The sequence below is a fragment of the Seriola dumerili genome, unplaced genomic scaffold (genome assembly GCF_002260705.1).
Source record: "Seriola dumerili isolate Sdu_G_001 unplaced genomic scaffold, Sdu_1.0 BDQW01000149.1, whole genome shotgun sequence".
NCBI lineage: Eukaryota > Metazoa > Chordata > Actinopteri > Carangiformes > Carangidae > Seriola > Seriola dumerili.
In genome coordinates this window covers 573,978-596,384 of record NW_019174404.1, presented here as the reverse complement: position 1 = coordinate 596,384, position 22,407 = coordinate 573,978, and the positions used below count along the sequence as shown (strand labels likewise).

The 22,407-nt window shown below is 44.2% G+C and overlaps 1 protein-coding gene across 2 annotated transcripts in view; it reads right to left on the bottom strand.

The window, feature by feature from the left end:
• atrn (attractin) overlaps positions 1-22,407 on the bottom strand; it is a 116,648-nt gene that overhangs the window by 63,191 nt on the left and 31,050 nt on the right. Inside the window, exons 11-23 of one of the 2 annotated variants that reach the window (XM_022750467.1) lie at positions 21,032-21,116; positions 17,500-17,723; positions 15,861-15,982; positions 14,519-14,657; positions 13,983-14,164; positions 11,118-11,337; positions 10,066-10,251; positions 8,148-8,393; positions 7,091-7,228; positions 5,444-5,537; positions 3,908-3,960; positions 2,219-2,313; positions 524-602 (exon numbers count right to left, since the gene is read on the bottom strand). In XM_022750467.1, the coding sequence (XP_022606188.1) occupies positions 524-602; positions 2,219-2,313; positions 3,908-3,960; positions 5,444-5,537; positions 7,091-7,228; positions 8,148-8,393; positions 10,066-10,251; positions 11,118-11,337; positions 13,983-14,164; positions 14,519-14,657; positions 15,861-15,982; positions 17,500-17,723; positions 21,032-21,116 (1,863 nt within the window). The remainder of the gene's footprint in view (positions 1-523; positions 603-2,218; positions 2,314-3,907; positions 3,961-5,443; positions 5,538-7,090; positions 7,229-8,147; positions 8,394-10,065; positions 10,252-11,117; positions 11,338-13,982; positions 14,165-14,518; positions 14,658-15,860; positions 15,983-17,499; positions 17,724-21,031; positions 21,117-22,407) is intronic. The other variant, XR_002665270.1, reaches the window with a different exon arrangement.

Genomic DNA, 22,407 nt, shown 5'->3' with positions numbered 1-22,407 from the left:
TGGTTTAGATGAACATTAACAATAAAACATCAGCTTTTAATTGTAACTTTCTTTTCCTCTGTACGAGATGAACTCTCTTTATAATTACCTCATTTTAGGAAACCAGACTGATTTCTCAGTAATTAAATTACATGAGGAGAATTAATGAGGTTTTGAGTTTTTGCGATAAAATCATTTTTATATCATTTGTATTTATTTCATTTTAGATTTTTGTAAACGTGTCACGTCTAGAAGAATCTATAAAAATATTAAATATTAGCAGGCTGTTACATCCTCGCTCCTAACGGGACCCGACTGTTCCTCACTCTGCTAAACTTTAGAAAAGGCCGACGCCTGATGAGTGACAGCTGTCACTTTATGTGTTCATCTACAACTAAATCAATCATATCACTTCACATTTCTTGATTATTTTTTCGGTAAATTGTTGCAAGTGGATTTTGTGGAAGATATGATAAAGAATGCGATCAATTATCTGTAATCGACTAATTGCTTCAGGCCTGCGAGTGTTTTTGTTGGGACCTACCGGTGAAGCTCGTGGCCCAGGTGATGTTCAGGTTGAAGTTCTTGGAGGCGTTTATGAACATGTCCAGATCCCGGTTTGGCTGAGGAGGGAGACACAGAGAAGATGTCGTCATTATCATCATCATCATCATCATCAGTATTAGCAGCACCGGTGTCATCATCTTATTCTACTTCTAAACATCGGAGCAGGATTTGAGTGAAGGAGGAGAGTGTTGAAGAGAAAACAGGTCGACAGGCCGCTCCGCTCAGTTCGCAGCTGCACAAACGCTTATTGTATTTCACACTGGAGATCATTTACACGGCTAACACAAAGCTCAATTAGCTAAACAAACATTCGGACTAGAATCAGCAATGGAAATGGTACGTATTAAAATACTGTTAGTACAGCTGTAACGTGATATCAGGCGTAAATTAAGACCTAATTAATGTTTACTGGCTGATCAAAAGGAGTTTATTAATAATTGATTAGCCGCTCAAACACAAATAACTTTAGTGGCGACGAAGAGTTGAAGAGGCTCCATTATGAATATTTGTACATATATAATCAAAGATGTAAATTTAAACATTTTGAAATGACATAAGGAAACTTTGGGAAAGAGATTTTCCACTGTTTGTTTATCAAACAACAGAAAAGAGATAATAATAAAAAAAATGTCATCAGGACATGTAGGAACTATAGGAAAATACCATCTAATCACACGTTTCAGTTTCAGCTCCAGATGCTGCAGCCGGGTAACCGGGACCGCACGAGCCTTTTGTGTTCCGGGGAAACATCTGTGCGAGTGTGATGAGTGTACTTCACGCTACGACATCACACTTCACTGTGATGTCGTAGCGTGTGCTCGTCAGGAGCAGACTGACTTACCGAGGGAGCTGTCAAGCCAGTATGTGTTAGATATGGTTGATAATAAGTTACCTGAGTAGTACCTGTTTATTTTAAAACTTTCATTTGGTTTTCTTTAAGTCTCATTATTCATTCTTGCACCTCGGTAGTTTGACATGTTGTAATATTTCCGAGTATTTAGTTCACTCTTTTTTTAATGTGCTCAGTTCTTCTTCTCCTTTGAGAAGGAGATCTCAGCCTCAATGGGATTTTCAGAACATAATAAAGACACTGTAATGAAATAACACTGTTAAATAGTTTGTTGTTATCCTGTTTCTCTGCTGCTAACTGGGTTGCAAACGGAGCCTACAGGGGAAGTAACCACAGTATCATGGTGGATGCTTTTATTTTCTTTGAACTCTTTAATTACTTTTGAAGATTTTTAAAACAATGTACTAAAAACATTATAAACTTCTAAATGCCACTTCTAACAGTTTAAATGCAGAACTCGTGTGCATGTAGTCGTAGTGTGTTTGTCTCTGTCCAGTGAAAAAGATTTCCCAGATAAACTGCAGAATACAAATGTTCCTTTATGGCTTCATCACTTGTTAAACTAAATAAACCCAAGAAAATCCCATTGCATCGTATAAATTACTGTTATTTTCCACTGCTGAACTGATAAAGAAATCAGAACTGGAAAAGTGTCTCATGAAAAATACTATTTACTGACAATAACCGAAGGGGGCGAAAAATAAAAAACATAATCATCATCATCATCATCATCGTCGTCGTCTGGTGCCGACTTCACAGTCTTTAATCCTAACACAAGAGACAGATGCTGTGACGGCGGGGCGTTCACTGTCAGAGTCGTACCTCCTCAGGTGTGGCCACGAAGTTGATGGCGGTGTAGTAGCGGTCGTCCTCCTGTGACAGGCTGAAGGTGAACTGGTAGTCGATGAGGAGCGTGTCTGTTTGAAGTGATCGAGCCGGAGGTGTGGGAGAGCGTGGAGGGGATTACAAAAGGAGGAGGAGGAGAAGAAGAAGAAGAAGAAGAAGAAGAAGAAGAAGAAGAAGAAAAAAAAAAAACTCCCATCAGTCTGGTTTGAAAGTCACACAAGAGCCTGTTTTCAGACGGCGCTCGGGGCAGGAAATTGTCCAGATTCCCCATTCTCTTTATATCTCTAAATTTTTATTGACTTCCTCGGACGGACCAGAAGATTTTTAGTGTGTGCTCTGTGATGAAGGTCGAGTCGGAGGCTGGGTTATATTGCTCCGCACCAGCCGGTATTAATCTACAGCTGAGATCTCGGTACCACAACAACATATGAACTATATGAGGAAGTTTACAAACAGGAAGTCACACACGTGTACTAGAAGTGGACCAAACATCGTCACACAACTGTCCACTTTCTCCACCTCTCATGATCTGGAAAGTTTAGAAAATCAATTTTTCATTCTCTTCCCGTGGTCTTTATTGACCTGCACAGGAAAACTCATTTACTTTGTCACTTACTGGTCACACTGGCGCCACTATTCCAACATGTCGCGCTGCCTTCTCATGCTCATGTTAAAAATCAATGCAGGGAAATAAGATCTGCCGCCGACGGTTCAAAACCGAAACAAATTCAATTTACAAAACTATAAAAACTAAAGAAAGCAGAGGACACAGAGGACGTTATTTCTGCTCCAGAAGCGATCTGAACTAATTCATGAGTTAATTACCGACAAGTTAACGAATTAGACTAACAAAATAGTCGAATAGTTCACTTTTTGTTAATTGACTATTCATTGCGGCTCTAGTTTTCGTTACAGATTAGAAGAAGACACTGAATTTTTGATGATATAAAACAAAGAAGAAGCAGAAAATCCTCTCATTAGACCAAGTTGAACACAAAGAATGTTTGGTATTCTGATGAGTGACTAATCAATTAAATGACTATTCATTGCACCTCTAGTTTTGGTTAAAGATTAGAAGAAGACACTGAATTTTTGATGATAAAAGCAGCAAATCATCACATTTGAGCTGCTGGAATAATTCAATATTTAAAACTCATTGATTCATTTTCTAACAATCGATTATAACAAATATTAATAATATTGAACCCAGTGCAGGCGGGCAGCGACTGAAGCCGTTCAACAGTCAGAAAACAGGGTTAGAAAACCACATTGGACGACACAAGTCGACCCAGTTAGTCCGTCTGTGTGACAGTTTGTCGACGCCACGGGGTCGATCGTTATTTATAGCTCCTTCTCTTTCCTTAAAAAACACGAAAAAAAAAAAAAAAACAGTTCTTCAAAAGCTTCCCGTTCTTCTGCGGCTCACTTTCATCTGACGATTCTTTCCACCTGCGACTGATTCTTTATTTTTATTTTTTTTTAAAGAAGCTGTTTCTCCTCTGGCTGTTATTTCTTTAAACATCAAACTACTTGAGACCTACTTTGATTTAAGAGACCATGTAACTGTCTCGGCATTGACCTGAACATGGGAGAGGAGTCGGGCCCTCACAGTGCTTCCTTCCAACCCCTCCCCTCACTGAAGGTGGTAATTGGAATTCCACTTACAGTAGCATGTTCCTTTGAGGGGGTTGCCTTGGTAACGGTTCTCGACTTCACACCTGAAAGAGAGGGAGTGAGAGAGAGAGAGAGAGAGAGAGAGAGAGAGAGATGTGAGATAGATGGATGGAAATGGGACAGAAATGGTGGAGGGAGGCAGAAAGAAAGCAACAAAGAGAGAAACGGGGAACGATTTAATTGCTGATGAAAACAAAGCAGGAGGAAACGCTGGCGTCGCACTGAGAGCTGAGGAAAAACTACGCCGTCAACAAGTGATGCGGCTCTTGACCTTCAATCAGCAAGAGGAGCATCACAATGAAAAGAAAACAGGGGAAGAACAAGGTGAAGCTGATAACATCACGTACCGACACTTTCTGCCTCCCGACACATCACACTCAGAAAAAACTAAAACAGAAAATGGCTTCTTTTTTTTTACTGATGACCATTCATCTGTGAAATAATATGTCAAGTTTTTCCTTTATAATGGTGTTTTTAAGTTATTTTTAACACAGCCATGTCCTGCTCGAACCACTCCGCTGCAGGCTCGCCACACATCTCAAGTTTTGGAAGACGTTTTGGAAGCAGCTACGGCTGTGGACAGTGGTTCGACATTTTCATCATTAAAAAAAACAAATGTTCTTGACATTTGAAAATGTGCAAATACAGATTTATATCAAGCACTACTCAAGCAATACTCCCCCCGGACTAATGTAATCGTAGCAGACTAAGATTCTACAGTTACAAGGTTTTTCTTAAACGTGAAGACAGAGCAGAGGTGGAGAAAGAAAATGTAAGAGTGCAGAGGAGAGACAGGAGGAGAGACAGGAGGAGAGACAGGAGGAGGATGGAGGAGAGACAGGAGGAGAGACAGGAGGAGAGACAGAGCAGAGACAGGAGGAGAGACGGGAGGAGGATGGAGGAGAGACAGGAGGAGAGACAGGAGGAGAGACAGAGCAGAGACAGGAGGAGAGACAGGAGGAGAGACAGGAGGAGAGACAGAGCAGAGACAGGAGGAGAGACAGGAGGAGAGACAGGAGGAGAGACAGGAGGAGAGACAGAGCAGAGACAGGAGGAGAGACAGGAGGAGAGACAGGAGGAGAGACAGAGCAGAGACAGGAGGAGAGACAGGAGGAGAGACAGGAGGAGAGACAGAGCAGAGACAGGAGGAGAGACAGGAGGAGAGACAGGAGGAGAGACAGGAGGAGAGACAGAGCAGAGACAGGAGGAGAGACAGGAGGAGAGACAGGAGGAGAGACAGGAGGAGAGACAGAGGAGAGACAGGAGGAGAGACAGGAGGAGAGACAGGAGGAGAGACAGGAGGAGAGACAGAGGAGAGACAGGAGGAGAGACAGGAGGAGAGACAGGAGGAGAGACAGGAGGAGAGACAGAGGAGAGACAGGAGGAGAGACAGGAGGAGAGACAGGAGGAGAGACAGGAGGAGAGACAGAGCAGAGACAGGAGGAGAGACAGGAGGAGAGACAGGAGGAGAGACAGGAGGAGAGACAGGAGGAGGACGGAGGGGTGGATGAGCGTCATGAGACTCACAGGTGGCAGCGGTCTCCTTTGATGCCCTTGGTGGTGCAGAAGCACTTGCCGTTGTTTGGGTTGCACATGCTGGCGTGGCCGTTACACTTGCAGGCTGAACAGAAAACGTGAAACATGGAAAAAGCAAAAGCTGCCGTCATTCTAAACACGCTGCTGCAGAATATGGAAAACACTGTATCACACGGAGGGTGCCACGACTTCTCTTTATGGCTTTCAGCATAAACTGTTAAATCGATCATTCAACATTTTTATTACGCTGTGAATCAAATGCAATTTACCCGATTTATAAACACCCCGAGATGCAGCCGGATAATAAAATGTCTGTCCAGCCTTTATATACTGTCTGATGCGACCCGACATCAGATGGCGATCACCTGAAAGCTCCGCTCCTCTCTCCAGAGCGTTCAAGACGTTTCCAACCACCAATCCGATAATACAAAGTCAATTATCGCCGTTTGGGCCGAAGGCGTTCTGGTAGCAGCTACACACAAGTGTGGTGCTTTGTTCTAGTTCTTAAATCCAATAACAAAGAACTGCTTGGGTTCAGGTCAGACATCCTTCTCTAGGTGTGTTTGTCATTGCTGACGTTTTACTTTGATGCTGATGCCCCCTGGGGGGGGGGTGGAGGGGGTGGGGGGTTCAAAGGAGTCGTCCTTTTCAGAACCGCACCCAGACACTCCAGGAAGGCCAGATACACTCGGAAATGCTGCTCACCGCACGGGCACAAACAAGTCAGAGCGCATCCTGTCTGTCACACTGAGGCAACCGTCTCATTCTCCGAGGGAACGACGAGGGAGGAAACAAAAGTCCAGCAGCCAACATTTAAGTTTGGCTTCAGAGTCGGTTCTGTGCACGGACGTGAACTTTATAACACTGAATCTCCCACGAGCTCCAACTCAGACCTTGAGGTCCAGCTTTATCACACCTGCTCGGATTGTTAACATCTCTCATCCTTTGCGTTAATGCCGTTCATCTTTCTTTTTTTTTAAATGCCTGAGCCTCCCCGGCATCAGCAGCTGCGAAATCTGTAGAAATCTGTGTAACAATGGGGAAACAGCTGCTGGAGCAACAAACGGTAATTTATGTACATGTGTTATCTTGATTATTTGTTCATTATCTCCTTTTCTGAGGTATTGATTTCGTCTCTGTGCTCACGCTGATAAAGCCTCTCGAGTCAAACCCATGTGAAGACGAATGTCATGATTAGCTGTGAAGTAACACAGGACTTTGATGCACTTAGATTTACAACCAGGAGGCAGTAAAAACAAATGCATTACACTGACAGGATATGCAGAAATAGCAGTTTATTGATTGACTGTCACTGATATAAAACCAAGTAAATATATATTCCAGACGGACTCCAAAAATTGCAGGACCGAGGTTGGAACACACTGGTGGCTAAATGAAGCTGTGGAAGGACCGGACGATTGATTTGTTGTGCGATTGACTGACTGTCAGTATTAGCTTGTAGAGCGGAGTAAATCTTTAATATCCCGGGGGAATGTTTTACTGTGCGGCCAGGAATCAGGAAAATGGCCGACATAAAACTGCACTGTAAAATACTGACAAGTTAAATGAAGCCGTGCCGCGCGACACAGCCTGACCGGTTGATTTACCGCCGGGCTGAACGGCCCCGCGGATACTCACGCTGGCAGCTGCCCCCGTTGGTCGGATCTCCGTAGAAGCCGGAAATGCAGCTCTCGCAGTGCCGGCCGGTTGTCAGGTCCTCGCACTTCTCGCACACACTCTCGTTGACGCACTGACTGTGACCATTACACTGACATGCTGCCAAAAGAGTAAACAAAGCACCGACTGCGTGAGCATCTCGCACACACACACACACACACACAGGAAAATACATGAACATGTAAGTTCATTTGCAAAGTACAAGAAAGTGATGTGCAGGATCTGCTTGTGAGTTTCCTCGGGACAAATACTGATACTCTTTGTTTGCCAGGTTTTGTTTGTCAAGATTAAACCACTAGGATCTGTTCAAACTGAGATTGGTCCCAGCAGCCTCTGCACTTCAATGGGAAGTTCATCCCTTCATTTTAGATGATTGTGAATGAATAAAACGATCCCTATGCAGCCAAACATTTTTCAGATATTTTGGTTATTGGACAGTCGTAGTTTCATTTTTCGGTTCACTCATCACAAGAAAATACACTGCAGAGTGTGTAGCTGTAGAAGTGTAATGTCTGTGACTGTTGAGCAGCTCGGGCTTTAGCCAGAAAACTGCTGGTAAACATTGGAGGAGGGTGTTTGGAAGAGATTTTGTTTTCATCATTTCTGGTGTTCTCTCCACCTTCTCCTGTACATCCAGTGTTTTCTAGAGTTTTGTTTTTGACCTCGGATTTAGGCCGTTTAAAAATCTGTCTCCTGTGAGTCCTCCATCTCCATGGGAGCACAATAACAAAAATAAACCACCACTTTAAATAATGACAATTATTTTTGCAAACAGACAAGAACATGCATGGGATTCAGTTTAAAAGTTCTTCAGCAGGTAAGTTCAGCGACTGACACGGAAGACTCTAGTGTGGGTTAAGCTCCAAAAACACACTACACTTCCCAAAATGCAACAGGATCCCATGCTGCCTCCTTTAATCTCTTACACGGTGTTAATCCTGATCTCTTTCAAAAGCCCAGAATCAGTTGCAAAAACATTAGTTATACAAATCATTAAATAAATCAGTTCCTCTCCTACCTGGGCAGTGGATGAAGGACCAGTTGTATTTGGCCTCACTGGGGCACATGCTGGCGTTGAGGGCCGGCTGGGGGCTGGCGGGCAGACCGGGCTGGGTGGACGGGGCCGGGACCGAGGTCTGGAAGGGCCCGCGGTACGAGCCCTCGATGCACTGACCTTTGCCCGTGTTACTGGGGTCGGTGCACCAGCCGCAGCCGGGCTGGTCCAGACACTGTCCGCATGTTCTGTACCCAGAGCAGTTCTCCGCTGCAGCACAAACACAACACAGACGAGTGATGGGTTGAGTTTGTTATGAAAAAGTAAGTAAAGAGTCAAGTCTAGCTTTTCTATAAACTTTAAATTAATAACTCCCACAACGCCTTCGCAAGGCTCAGCAGTGAAATCAGCTCATTCCTGAGCCGCTGCTTCTCCACATAGAAATTTGCCTATATTTTAATTCCTAACTCTCAGCCCTCGAGGGGTTTCTCTTCCTATGGCTGTAAGCAACAATTTCTACTTAATTGACCTGTTCTCTTCTGCACGGCACAAAAATCCAAGAACCGAACTATTATTAATCCCCATCTCATCTACTGGAGGGGCCACGGTTTAATGTGCTCGACTAAATGAAGGTTAAAAAAACAAATATTTAAAGACGCTCTGCTCCAGGAAGCCACGTTGCCTTTTAGACTCCTCTTAAGTCTGATGAAGATCGCTGCACATGCTTGAGTGGTTGAGTACATTAACTGCAACTGGAACATTACGTGAGCCGACTTCAGATTTTACGCTTTTACATTCCTCCACAGTTTTTCCCTCATTTCACAGATTGCAGCTCCTGGATCCAGACGGAGAGAGAGCGCGGCGGCTGCACGATGTATATCCATCTACATGTTGCTGCGACTCAACCGGAGCTTTAAATAGCACGCTGCAAGTCACAACGTTTTTTTTCCCCAATGACAGCTACAGCGATTTGTTTTGGAGCAAACGGGAGAAGAGCCGGTAAACTGGCGGAAGGAATGCAGAGAGAGATTTGTGCACATTTTTAAAGTACACGTTTTATGTATAATCAGCGGCTTGACAACTGTGGAGACGGCGATGCGAGGGCTGCAAATATATGACGAGCTCAATGACGCTCACGTCAACTGATGACGACACAAAGAAGAATCCGTCATCCGAGACGAGAGTGACGCTTCTTTCTACTGGACTTTAATTTACTATAAAAAATCCTCAAAACGACTTTGTCATTTTGTTCTAAATGAAAAGCCCCACTGCAACAGAAGTAAACATTCATTCATTATTCATATATGATTGGACTCCATGTCCGTTAACATTATATAAAGATGTGCTTTCCTGTAGGCAAATTTCCCTTTCTTCTATATTAAGTCGACCTGCTGCTGCACCGACTCAGAGATGAATTAATCATTAGGAGCAGCAGCTGAAATTATCACCAAATGACTTATTTTCTCTCCGAGAAACTTCATCAGATAATTATTCAGAAAAATTATGGCCCCGTAAAATAAAGTATGACCAAGAGGAGCTGAAGAATTGAAACGGCGAAAGACTGACAAGTTCCACGCTTTTCAAACAGGGTTTTAACTGGAAAACCCCCCGGAAATCATCTCATGTAGGTAGATGACGTGTTATTCTGTCTCGGTTTAAAAGTAGAAACGTTACAACAGGAAATTAACACCCAACACCTCTACTGTTTATTTTGACATGTGCTGAAACTAGTGATGGCAGAGGGGCAATGTCCCGCCTCCATCAACAGTCTCTCCACACGGGTTTTAAATAACTTCTTTTGACTTTAACTGCAGTGTCCTACAAACTGGAAACAAATGAATATCCTTACTGTGTCTATAGCTGTGGTGTGTTTTACACTGTGAAAACACTGGAAATCAAACCTGCAGGAGAAGGAATAATAAACACATGAGAACAATCTTACGTGGACAGGTGTTCATGGTGTACCACTCCATGCACTGTCCGAAGGGGAAGGAGGCCACGTAGGCGTTGGAGTCGACGCACTGCTTCATGTTGCTGCACCACATGCACTCGGAGCTGCTGCTGGTGCATTCGCTGCAGGTGGTTCGCATGGCACACGGCGTCCGGCACTGCTTGGCGCTGTGGTTGGCTGAGGAACATTTTCAACAGGTCAGTGTTTAAGGCCCTTAAGAAGTTTGAATGCACACATTTTTTCTTTTTTTTTTCTAAGCATGCATGTCTCAGTGGGAGTGGCTGCTGAACTCCGCTGGACGACGGCAAACAGTGAGAAATCTGAAGCAAATCAGCAGAAGATTGAATGAACCTAAAAACACGTCGGCCTCCATCTACTCTTCTACCTCTTCCACCGCTGACGGCTCTGCAGCTCCCATTTTGAAAGCAGCTGGTAGCAGTTACATCTGCGGTTAAAGGGGCACTACCACAATTTAGGGAGGCGCTCCCATAAAGTTTGGTGACCGGCAAGAGACACGTTAAAACTGAACGGTCAAAACTGAGGCAGCAGAGGCCGAGATGTCCTGAGGTTTTAGTGCCTAGTGCAGGTCAAGATCCAGAAACACACTGGAATCACCGTCATTAGAGCGTCCCCGACTGAAAGTGGCATGCTCCTTAAACTTAACAAAGGAACTTATGCTGCAGTTAAACCGGACTGGGAGCTACGGTTAACTAACGCTGGGACCAGACGACTCGGTGTCATGCGCCCGAGCAGAGAGTCAGAGGATGTGCGGAACAAAAAAATGAGAATTTGAAGCGACAGTTTGTCATTGAGGAAGAACAGGGACAGAAAGACGAGCATGCTGATTCTAATCCTGGATGTCTCTGCTCTCCTCTGTCATGTAAGACCGCGAGCTATGATTGGTCAGTGATCAAAGCGCAGTCTCACATTTCTCTCAACCGACTCACAGCAGGAGTTTAACGGTGACCATCTCCAAAGACACACGAATTTAAGTTTGATTAGACGTTTGATCACTTCACATCAGCACATCACCGGGGACCCACCCGGTCGTTCACACAGGCTGCCGTTCACCGGGTTGATGCAGGTTTGCGCCTTCAGTCCGCTGGACGCCGGCTCGGCCAGGTAGCCGCAGAAGCCGGCGTCGCTGGGCTCCCCGGGCAGCCACTGCAGGGTGGTGTTGGTGAAGGGCGACATGTCCTCCCAGCACCAGTACGACACGTTGATTTTCCGGAGCCCGACCCAGGGCGTCACTGTGGCCTTGTACTGTAAACAGACACAGGGCCCAAAGTCAAAACGAGGGTTTTTACACATTGTCTGTTGACACATTGCCCCCCCCCCCCCCCACCTTTCTTCTTCTACTCTTTCTGTCAAGTTTTCTTTGCAGGTTTTTCTCTACATCAGCTCCTCAACCATCAGATAATAAAAAAAAAAAAGAAAGCATTTATCACCGGGTGATGTTCACTTCAAACGCTCACTAAAAAGAGGTGAAGTGTCAGTTCCTCCACGGCTTAAAAGACGAATGTGACGCTTGTTTGAAAATCAATGTCAAAAAACACAATTTTAATAACAATTTTTTTTTTCTCTGTTGGTCAGAAATCACAGCGTTGCCTCTGCTGTGAACAACATCCAAACAGATGTGAGCATCAAAAACAGAACGAGTCCGAGGCGTCTTTCATCTGCACCGACATAAACTTCACCGGCCTGACTGAGCCGCCGTAAGAAAAAAGCAGCTTTAGCTCAATGGACTTGAGCGACTCTGTTATCAATCCCGTCTCTAATCGATGGCCGCGCTGTTGCAGCAGTAGCAAACACACAGAGCTCCGCCCCCTCGCAAACCTGATTGGGTTTTGGTTGCATTTCTTGGATTAACTGATCCTGTGTGGGGGGAAAAACAGCTGGAACCGCTGAACGGCACCAACAGTGTCGGTGTAACGCGGCGGGGAGACTTGAAGCGTGTGTCGGTCTCTGTGTCTGTTCAGGTTGAAAGTCAGTGTTATTCCAGAGCTGCTCAGCTTTAATTCTCCTGCACACAGATTACCTGTAACTGACCACCGGGGGGGGGGGGGGAAATCTACACTTTCACATTAGTATGGATGGAAAAATTCTCTTTTCCAGCTTCACTTTGCGATTCTTTTTTTTTTTCCTGATTTAGCTTCAAATTTACATATGTCGTTTGGTGGCTCCGGGGCAATGTGTAGGATCATAAGTGGCTTACATTTTTGCATGGGTGGCCTCAGTGAGGGATGGCAGTGTTTGCACCCGCTGGGTGATCCGCGCGGAAACGAAAGGCTAGGACTGCAGCTGGAGATGACACCGTGTTTTATTTAAGTGCAGAGCGGGTCGTTGGAGCTGCACTCTCTCACCGTGCTTTCCACACATTTAGGATTACATAATACTCTTCAGTGAACTCAAGCGTAGACACACACTAAAATATTTAGACAGATTTAGCTGTGATTAGACCAATAATGTGGCCAAAAAAAAAATCCCTCAACAGCAGAAAAATCTGAGACACTCATCTACAGCTCTTTTTTAAATCAGGAAATGTGATGGTGTGAATCTTATTTTAGCTTCAGGACTCTTAGTGGCAACAGTTTAGAGCTGCAGTTAACAATTATTGTCTTTATCTATGATTCTTTGGCTTAATTTCTTGATTAATTGATTAACAATTAATCATTTAGTGAATTATTTGACCTCATCCTTAAGAATGCCTCCCACAGAAACCAGGGAGAGGTCTTCAAATTTCCTGTTTTGTCCAAAACCAAAACAGAAAAAACAGAAACTAGCAGTTATTCCTAAACAATGGAGGCGTTTGATTCAGAGACTAGAAAAACTAGAATCACCACCTCACAGCTGTTTGCAGGAAATACGGTCACAATCTCCTTCCTGAGTCACAGTGGTGAATAATACGTATTTTTGCAGAACATTATGATGTCACAGTGACGTTGGGCTTTGACTGTTTGGATATAAAATGTCATCACTTCATTATTTTATCCCGTTAGATATATGTGGTAAATTGTGTCATAATTAGTTTAGAAACTTGCGAGTTATGGCCAAAAAACTTGTTTTGCGAGGTCACAGTGACCTTTGACCTTTGACCACCAAAAAAAAAAATCTAAATCAGTTCATCTCTAAGTCCAAGTGAATGTTTGTGTCTCTGCTGTGACTCGCTGCAGCTGAGAGGATTTCATTCATAAGTAGGTTTTGAAGCACGTGGTGAAATATTAGCTTTAGATCGTTAGCATTACAAGCTAACGGGTTCAGGACGAAAAGCTACGAGGCCACGCAGGCAGCTTCAAAGGCAATGCTGCTGCTCTCAGCAAATACACTTGATGCAAACTGCGTGTGTTAGTTCGTATGTGCAAATGTCAAAGCCTGATTGATAACGCTGCACATGTGCCTCATCCTTCACGCACATCTGTGGCTACGTGACCTGCATCTGATTTAAAAAAAAAAAAAAGCAGCGGCTTGAGGTGGTTGGTGGATTGTTGGGATAGATTTCTGTGCGTTTGCTCTAATGGAGCGAATAAGAGACGTCCGAGCTCCGAGGAAAGTATCTGTTAATCTGAGATTTGTTTCACGCTCACTGGTCCAAGAATTACGGAACAAAAAGAGTCCGACCAGAGCGCACCTGCAGATAAAAAGACGACGCTTCAATAGAGAGAAGCTGCTGCAAAGACATTCAAGATCAAAACCTGAAAAGATGCACAACTGGTCATAACCAAGAACAAGAAACAAGAAATCTGATGGTTTTCTTTGCTGTTTTCTCTCTGGTTAGTGCGTCACTTCCTGTTGGATTCTGTCAAAGGAGATTCTCTCTCCGCACAACATCCTGATTTATCTAAAGCTCTAAAGTGTTTCATCTAATCAGGTAAGTGATAACCCCGGACCAAAGCCCTCGCCCGTCTTACCACCACGCTCATGATCTGCAGCTCCTTCAGGACAAAGTCCACCTTCTTCTGCGTGGTGAGCGAGGCCAGCACGGCGTTGTGGCTCCTGCAGGCCAGCTTGGCGTTGTCGTACGAGTCCTTCGCCGTGATGAACTTCAGACAGGAGTTGCCCACCAGGTGCCAGCTTTCACCACACACGTTTTCTGGAGCGGAGAGAACAGACGAGGAGCTGGTACTACAGAGACTACAGGTGGGCAGGTTAGTTGATAATCGGCGAACTGGAATCTCTCTTTTTGGTGATCCACCTTCAGTAAAAGCAAGAATCTGTGTCTTTGCATTAAGTTTATAGAGAAATTACAGAGAAATGAGCTGATCACTTCTTTTATTGACGATGCGTCCCTAAACCGCAGAAATTAAATTGGTGCGTAAAAATGAAAATAACATCCAGGTTGTTTCCTCTGTCTGTGTGCACGGTGAATGTTTGTCTAAATATAGTAAGTTGTGCTAATTTTCAAACTTAAAAAAAGGTTTTATTTCCGCTCTACACCTCCAGTTACCTGGCAGTGAGATGCACTCCTGGTTGCGAGGTTCCCACTGACAGTTCTGATCCACGGCGCAGCTCTTGCAGCTGGTTTTCTTGTTGCACACGTACGAGGGGTTGTCCTTGGGGCAAACATCGTACTCCCCTATTGCCCCCTGAGAGAGGAAAGCAGAGAACAACAGGCTTCAACTCTTAGGTCTCAAAATACCAAATTATTACATTTCATGCTCCATAAATGACAACGGTTCCTGCAAAACGAAACAGGATTTCATTATTTTATTACGAACACAATGGAATTTCGTGAAGAGGATCAAGCAGGTCATTTGGGGTTTATGAGTTGGGTGTAAGTTTGTTTTGTTTTTTTTCCCCTTCATGAAGCCACAGCCATTTGAATAGAAAGTCAAGTATTAGATTATGAAGCAGAAGGGGCACTCAGAGAGCGCAGACCTCCACCAAGGTCAATGTCGAACAACACACCAGACGTCAGAGAGAAATATACAAATTCATAGTAAATGCTCCGGCTCTTTCCCAAAGTGTAATGGCTTCTTCTCTGGCCCACGACCCATCGCCAAGTTCAGTGCAAATCAGCTCAGTATATTTTGGGTTGACAAACAGACACGGGTGAAAACAGAACCTCCTTGGCGGCGGTTAATTACTTCAGACGGAGAAACAGACACTTATTGATTTAATATTTTAGAGTCAAGTGCAGGTAAATGTGCTGGAGGAGAAACGTTAGCTGTCTGACAGCGTCTCAACTGAGCAGCGATTTAATCACAGTTTGATAAATCAGATTCAGAACGTGCTTCATCAGTTCCTTATTTAATCGTTATTCAAATGTGACATGTCTAATTTATTAGGCGAAAGCAACTCTTGTGCATCTTATTCAAAACAACAACAATCAGCCAAAGCTAGATGAGTTGTGCTCTTGGGGGGGAACCAGCAAGTGTCCGAGAATCCAGAACCACAATTAGCTTTGTTGCCAAGTTGGTTTTTCACATACGAGGAATTTGCTTTAGTGTTTGGCTTCAAAATATTCGAGGAAGGAGTCAGGTGGGGGGTGGGGGGTGGGGGGGTAGTCATCGTTAAACAGCCTGTGCCTGTGAATATTTTATGGAAACTACAGATATTAACTGTTAAAATTACACTTCTGCTTGTATGGCAAATCTATATCATAAAACATCTGGAGGCTAAATGAGGATCCACCAATTGGACAGTTCTGTGGCATTAAAAGGAGGGAGAAATCTTTTCATAAACTAAATCAAGGATATGAGGTTAGTGGTGATGTCCTCTCAGCAGGGTTGATTAGCAGGGTTAGCAGGGTTAGCAGGGTTAGCGGTTAGCAGTGTCAGGTTTCTTACTGCGGCGGAGGTGCAGTTGCTTCCCAGGGACACACACTGGCTGGCGCACCACTGGCAGCCGTTGGTGTTGGCGGTGCAGCTGTAGCAGTCCGTGTACTGTTCACACCTCTCGTTATCGGCATCTGCAAAGTTTGTGGAAAAACGTGGCGTATAATTACTTTCACAAATACACAGTTTTGTAATAACATGGACAGAGGGGATGATTTCATCAACCAGACTGCGCAGTGTCCAGATGTCTCGTCCGGTGAGTCCACGTTTGGTTTTTAACTTGTATTTATGAATGATAGAAAGAGGCCATTGAAGAAAAATGGGGGGTTACTGTTAAGAGTAGGTAATTTACCAGAAACAAGTGGTTCAAAAAACAATTTTCTATCCTCTAAATAAATAAATAAATCACATGAATATCTATGTTCCTTTCAGCGGTTTGACCATCAGGACAATGTGGAACTAACTACTGAACGTTAAATCTATTGCTTCAACTATCTTAATTCCCTCGTGACAATTTGAATTGCTGCCCTGAAATAAAAGTGCAGGGGATTTTATTTACTTCTTTGTTTCTTACAGACAGTGTTAAGTCATTCTGATCAGACCACACTTCCTGGACAAGAGGTTTCTTCTGGGAGGTGGGGGGGGGGTGACTGCCAGACAGCAGCAGAGCAGAGGGCCTTCGCTGGTATCAAATGTGCCTGAAAGATATTCCAGGGCGCAGTTTCCATCTGCCGGCGTCTACAGAAACGCCGGCACCGGAAAATGAGACGGGCCGCGTTGGTCCGACTGAGGATTTCTTTTTTTTTTTTTTTTCTTTCGTGACAAATAGCAAACAGAAGAGAATTCTCTGCAGGAAGCGGAAAAGACCCGGCTGAACTGTCCCTGATGATTACCTCCTCCTGTCCTATCTGACACACCTGACACACACACACACACACACCTGACACACACACAGTCTACCGGTAGAAAATCCTCACAATTGAGGAGCAGGAATGAAAGAACGTTTGAAGTTACTTCTTAATAAATCGGTTTCACATCCATCAAAACTGGGATTATTAATAATAATAATTCCTGTTGATAAATTAACGCAGAGAAACGGCAGCATCTAGATCGTTCTCTTCATCTCAAAACCTCACACATCCTGGTGACGCATTATTTATTTATTTATTTATTTATTTTTTGCCATTTTCAGATTTTTGATGTGCAAGACTTCATCGGCAGTCCGTGACAAACAAGCTGTTTCTGTCACTCCATGTATCTCATCGGACATCAGTGCTGTGAATGCAGATGAGTTCTGCAGCTCTGCAGACGCTCCACGAGAAAACAGTAAGCAATCGAAAAGTGGAGAGACGCCCCTGAACATGCCGACATACCCGCTGGTTTTTACTACATAATTCCACGTCGGATCACACCCGTCTTCGCGCTCGGCCTTCATTCTGATCTCAGCTACACACCTGTAAAGTTTCATGCCTGTATCTTGCACAGCTGTGATGTCGTCGTGTCCTTCAGTCAGACGTTTAAACACCAGTCAAAGCACTGACACACACACTCAGACACGAGGTGAAAACAACACCAGCCCTGTTGTTGGATTAGTTTCACACGGCAGACGCGCACAAACGCAGGATTGCAATGCGACGGCGGAGTCACCTACATGATCTTGTGTTACAGGAGGCCGTCAGCTGCTGCTGTTCAGGTCCAACAGCGTTGCCCTCCCAGGGCAGACACGTCCCCTGGGTGCTGTTCCAGACACAGTGGATCCCCGGCCAGGCCTGGCTGCAGGACGACTCGCTGGAGAAGGCCGAGCAGCTGGGCGAGGTGTACATGAGGACGTCGCTGAGCAGCAGGCTGTTGAAGCCGCCGAACACGTACATCACACTGTAAGAGAAGAGGAGAAGATGTTCAGGGACTTCAGGAGGCAGAGGTGAAAAGAGGGAAGGAAGAGGAGCCAATTTCCTTTTTTTCTTTTTTACTCCACCTTTTGTGCACAGTGAGAATCAGAGCTAGCGCCTCGTCTGAGTGGTGCTCCTCTTCTCTGGGCTTCAACCTGCCTCACAAGTCTGCTAAATCCCCAACAAGAGCTCTTTTCTTGTGAGGATGGACCTGACAGACCCCCCCCCTCCCACCCCACCCCCACCCCCACCCCCCGCTGTGAGTGTGTATGTATCTGTGTGTGAGCTTTGGATGCCAGGTCCAGGACATATTGAGCATCTTTCTCCACTGGCCTCTGTCCAGCTGCTGGGATTACTTTGTGAGTGTGAGTCGGTGTGTGTACACGTGTGTGCTGCTGCTGCTGCTGCTGCTGCTGCTGGTGGCGGCGGCGGCGGCAGCTGGGCAGGGTGGATGTATAATTTGCACCAGACTGATCAAAAGTCCCCTTTGGTTCACAGAGGGCACACTTCAAACTGTTTGCTGTGGACTTCCTGCTGAGTGCGCGGGTCAGGAGGAGGAGGATGTGGGAGTCTTGCAGAGGAGCACATCAGTTAGCCGCTTCTTTTTTCTTCTTCTTTCTCTCCTCATTTAAAAAGATGTGAGTCATTGAAGGAAGGAGAGGACGGCCAAGGCAGCGAAATGATGTATTAAAAAGGGTCAGTTCATCCACAGTACGGAAAAAAAAAAAAAAAAAAAAAAAAAGATATTTTCCGAGTCACATTTAAATCGTCCGTGTTATGAGATATCCGCCTCTTAGATTTCTGCCTCCACCTCAGTGCAATGGGGGTGAACGGGATTTCATTTGTGATGCTCTCAACACTGAAAATTCACTTTTTAAAAAAAGAAATAATGTCCTCGTTTCTCTGGATAAACATGTTGTCAACGGTTTTCACAGGGACCGTTTGTCCAGTAAGAAACTCGCTCTGATGAAAGCTGTTGACAGCGAGGTCTGAGCTGACACTGGAATATGAATATGAACAGCTTTGCAAGAGCGTTCACATGAAGAAGGAATCAGTGATTGGAAATATAAATGGATGCCTGGATGTAGTGAATCTCTACAGGGTTTCACAGGTGTTAGATCACGTGTTCTGAAAGATTAATCATTTAATCTTGCACTTTAATTAGATATTACTTATCTGTGTTTTTCTACTGTTTTCTTATGATGCTTTTACTTCTATGTGTCATGCTTCTATTATTTGCACACTGAATGACCTCAAATCAACCCTAAAATCAGCTGGAAGCCAAAGTAAAGAGGCTAAAACGAGGGTTGTGTGATGCTGCTGACTAATGCAGGAGGGAGGAGGTGAACGTCTCCTCTGTATTTTCCTGCAACATCAGTGGTTTCCCCTAAACATTCAAAGTCAGACCTGACCTTCAAGACTACGGCTTCATCTTTACACAAGCTTCTCTGAGAGCACTTCTGCAGACTCTTAAGTATGACCAGTTTCCTCTCCACACATTTTCTTCTCCTTGGTGTGTATTTCATCAATTTGTTGTGTGAGGCTTTAAAGTAAAGTGCGTTTTAATGTTTTCCCGCTCTAAATTCAGTCTTGAACTCTCGTGATCTCGCGTCAAATCTGAATTCGATCAATGAACGAACGGATGCATGAACAAACTCTTAATTGCTCCTGAGGAGCCGGAGTCTTCAGCGAGGATTGACTCAAACAGCGCCGAAGATTCATGTTAATATTTGATGCGTTCTCTACAACAGGATGTATAATTTAATATGGATCGCTGCGTCTTGCTCCGCTGGCAGAGCAGATAATACTTACCGATGAGTCACAGCACCGTGCCCATCGCAATCTATTCATATCGCAGACTAATAATGAAATGTCATGTGTGAACGCACAGGAAAGCATTTGGTTTGTTTGGGTTTTTATTTTTTGTTGGCCTTGGTTGTAAGTGTGTTTCTCTCTCATGCAGTTTACAGTGTGTTGAGCTTCAAAAGAAGATTTTTGTCTTTGTTAACTCAGCACATGGATGTTTTTTCTTTTCCTTCACTTTTATGAAATTTAAGTAAAAGCTTTCACTTCCAAAAAAAAGGTCAACTGCGAAGGAAAAGAGTCGATATTTCTAACATTAGATCACGAGAGTTACTTTTTGGGGGCATTTTCTTTTTTGGCCTTTATTCTGATAAATTTGAAGAGGGACAAACTTCAGATTTGAAGGGTCAGCACTCGGAAAAACACAGTACTGTTCTCAAAATTCCTCCTCTGCCAGCAAACGCAACAATACAAAAGCTTCACCCACCAAACAGTGGATAACTTGGTTTCATTTAATCCATTTCCCTACAGCCTCTGCTGATGTGTGTGCAGGTTGCAGATTGTTCCTGCAACCATGTTCCGAGTGCACGGAGATGTGATCGTGAATAAAAGAACCAGGAGAGAAACCAAGGAAACTGTAATTTCCCATTAGAAAAGCTAAAAACTGCCATAATTTAGTACATATATATATATATACGTATATATATATAATTTAAACTTAGTGCAATACATGGAAAAGAAATAAAATAAATAAATCACATCCTGACTCATATTTACATCAGATGCAGATGCTGAATATATTCCACTTCAACATGCCTTTAAATACCATGAGTGCATAATTAAACGTGTGTGGGCCACAGTGGAGATGAAAGACGTCACCCTGGTTTACATGCACGCAAGAAATCAGGGTTACTGAGAGAAATCCGGTTCAGAGAACATGTTCACATGCACCGTGGCGGCCTGCTGGACCCATCAGGTGACTGCATTAGTTGTGTCCACTCATTTATTCAGGTTTCCCCTTTAATTTGTCTTTTTCTTTTTTAATTCTTGGTCCCAGTCTTTGGACTGACTGTGCAACAAGAGGACGAGCTCTGCAGACTTTGTCTTTACTGTACAGATGTGTCTGAACAAGTCACTGCTCAGAGGTGTGAAGGTGGAGCTCTGTCATACACATGTAGGCTTGTAAGAAAAAACTGGATTGAGCTCACAGAGACATCCAGGTTTCTGTAGATCTGAAGAAACTGGGCTCCCTGTTCAGAAATCAGGTTACTGTAAAAAGCCACAATAACCCAGTTACTTAATAATAGTATGTGTGTCTAATGTTAGTATATATAGTCTGTACAAAAGCAGGCCCAGGAGGTTTAATCAGACTCTTAAGATCCTGATTTCTTTGGATAAAACACTAAATGTTTTCCTCTTTATCCACTGAGGCCCTTTCTGTCAAGACCTCTGCAAACTCTGCTTCTAGTTCCAAGCTGCTTGAATCATTACCTGTCACTGAAGACGGCAGAGTGTCCGAAGCGGTTGACGTCATGGAAGAGGTCCGGCCGCGGCAGCACCGTCCACTCATCGCACGCTGGAATGAGAAGAAGACGCGCGAAGGTCAAACTGTCGACCTGCTCTCACATATCAAATCATACATCACGTATCAGCGGTGTGAGATTCGGCTGACATCCCTCGGGGGTTGATTAGTGAGACCCTGTGCGAGCTCATATCCCGGTGTCAATCAACAAGTCAGTCGGCAACGTGTCCTCCACCAAGGCAGTGAGGGCCCGACTGCTGCAGGAGGCAGTCAGGCATTTGTGTCTCTGACGTGTGAAAATTCATTAGACATGGTCTCGAATAAAAACTAGAACTAGGATTTTAACCGTAGCTATTCCTTCTCTCTTCTTGTGTGGCGCTTTTTATTGTATTTGAAAATCAGCTGATATAAGAAAGAAAAATGAGGTGAAGCAGAAACATTTACCATGTTGTTTTGACCCTGTGATAAACCAGCTGGGTCAGGGTCTTTCCTCACCTCCTTCCCACTGCTGACGGCCCCAGTGACCTGATTTGCAGGTCAAATGATGGCTTGACATCTGGGATAAAGCCACCTTAGTTTGATCTAAATGTTACATTTGCTACCTGACTTTTGAGGCTTGTGACCCCCTCACAATAAAGCAAGATCTATTTGTACGTTTATGGCCTTAAAACAGAATGAAAATCACACTTTGTTTGAAGTTAATGTCCAAGAATTGTTTCATTAGACATATTTTTTAAAAGGTCCCAAAGAAGTGAAAGTATCCGATAATTCACAGGAAATTCAGGGGGAGTCAGGGGGAGAGAGAGAGGGAGGAGATGACAGGCAGCAAAGGGAAGCAGGTTGGACTGTTAGGACTAAGCCCTTGTGGTACGTGCTCCACCAGGTGAGCCCCCCAACAGTTGTTTTAACAGTATTTCAATGACTGTATTTCAATATGATGAAGTACCGAGGTCTATGTTGAAGTTCAGTCACTGAAATACTGTAGAAACAACAGACATGCAGTCTGTGCCTGGATGCTACAAAACTGAATTCACGTCTGTTTTAAGCTCAGATGTTGAGATGTCTTGACCTCTAAACGTTTCCTTGGTAAACAAGTGACTGAATTTGGTGATGCATGTGGCGGCGTACACCTATCATGTGTCTAACGAAACAAAACAAACAAACAAACAAACAGGAAGACCTGGCATGTGAGCCTGAAAGTCAAAGCTGCAGGAACACAGAGGAGTGACTGCAGTACATCACCTTCAGTTAGTACAATGCAGTGCAAGTCATCATGGTTTCCCAGAGGAGGCTGTGACATGTGTGAGAGAGCGAGCTCCACATTCACAGGCAGACAGTGCCCTCT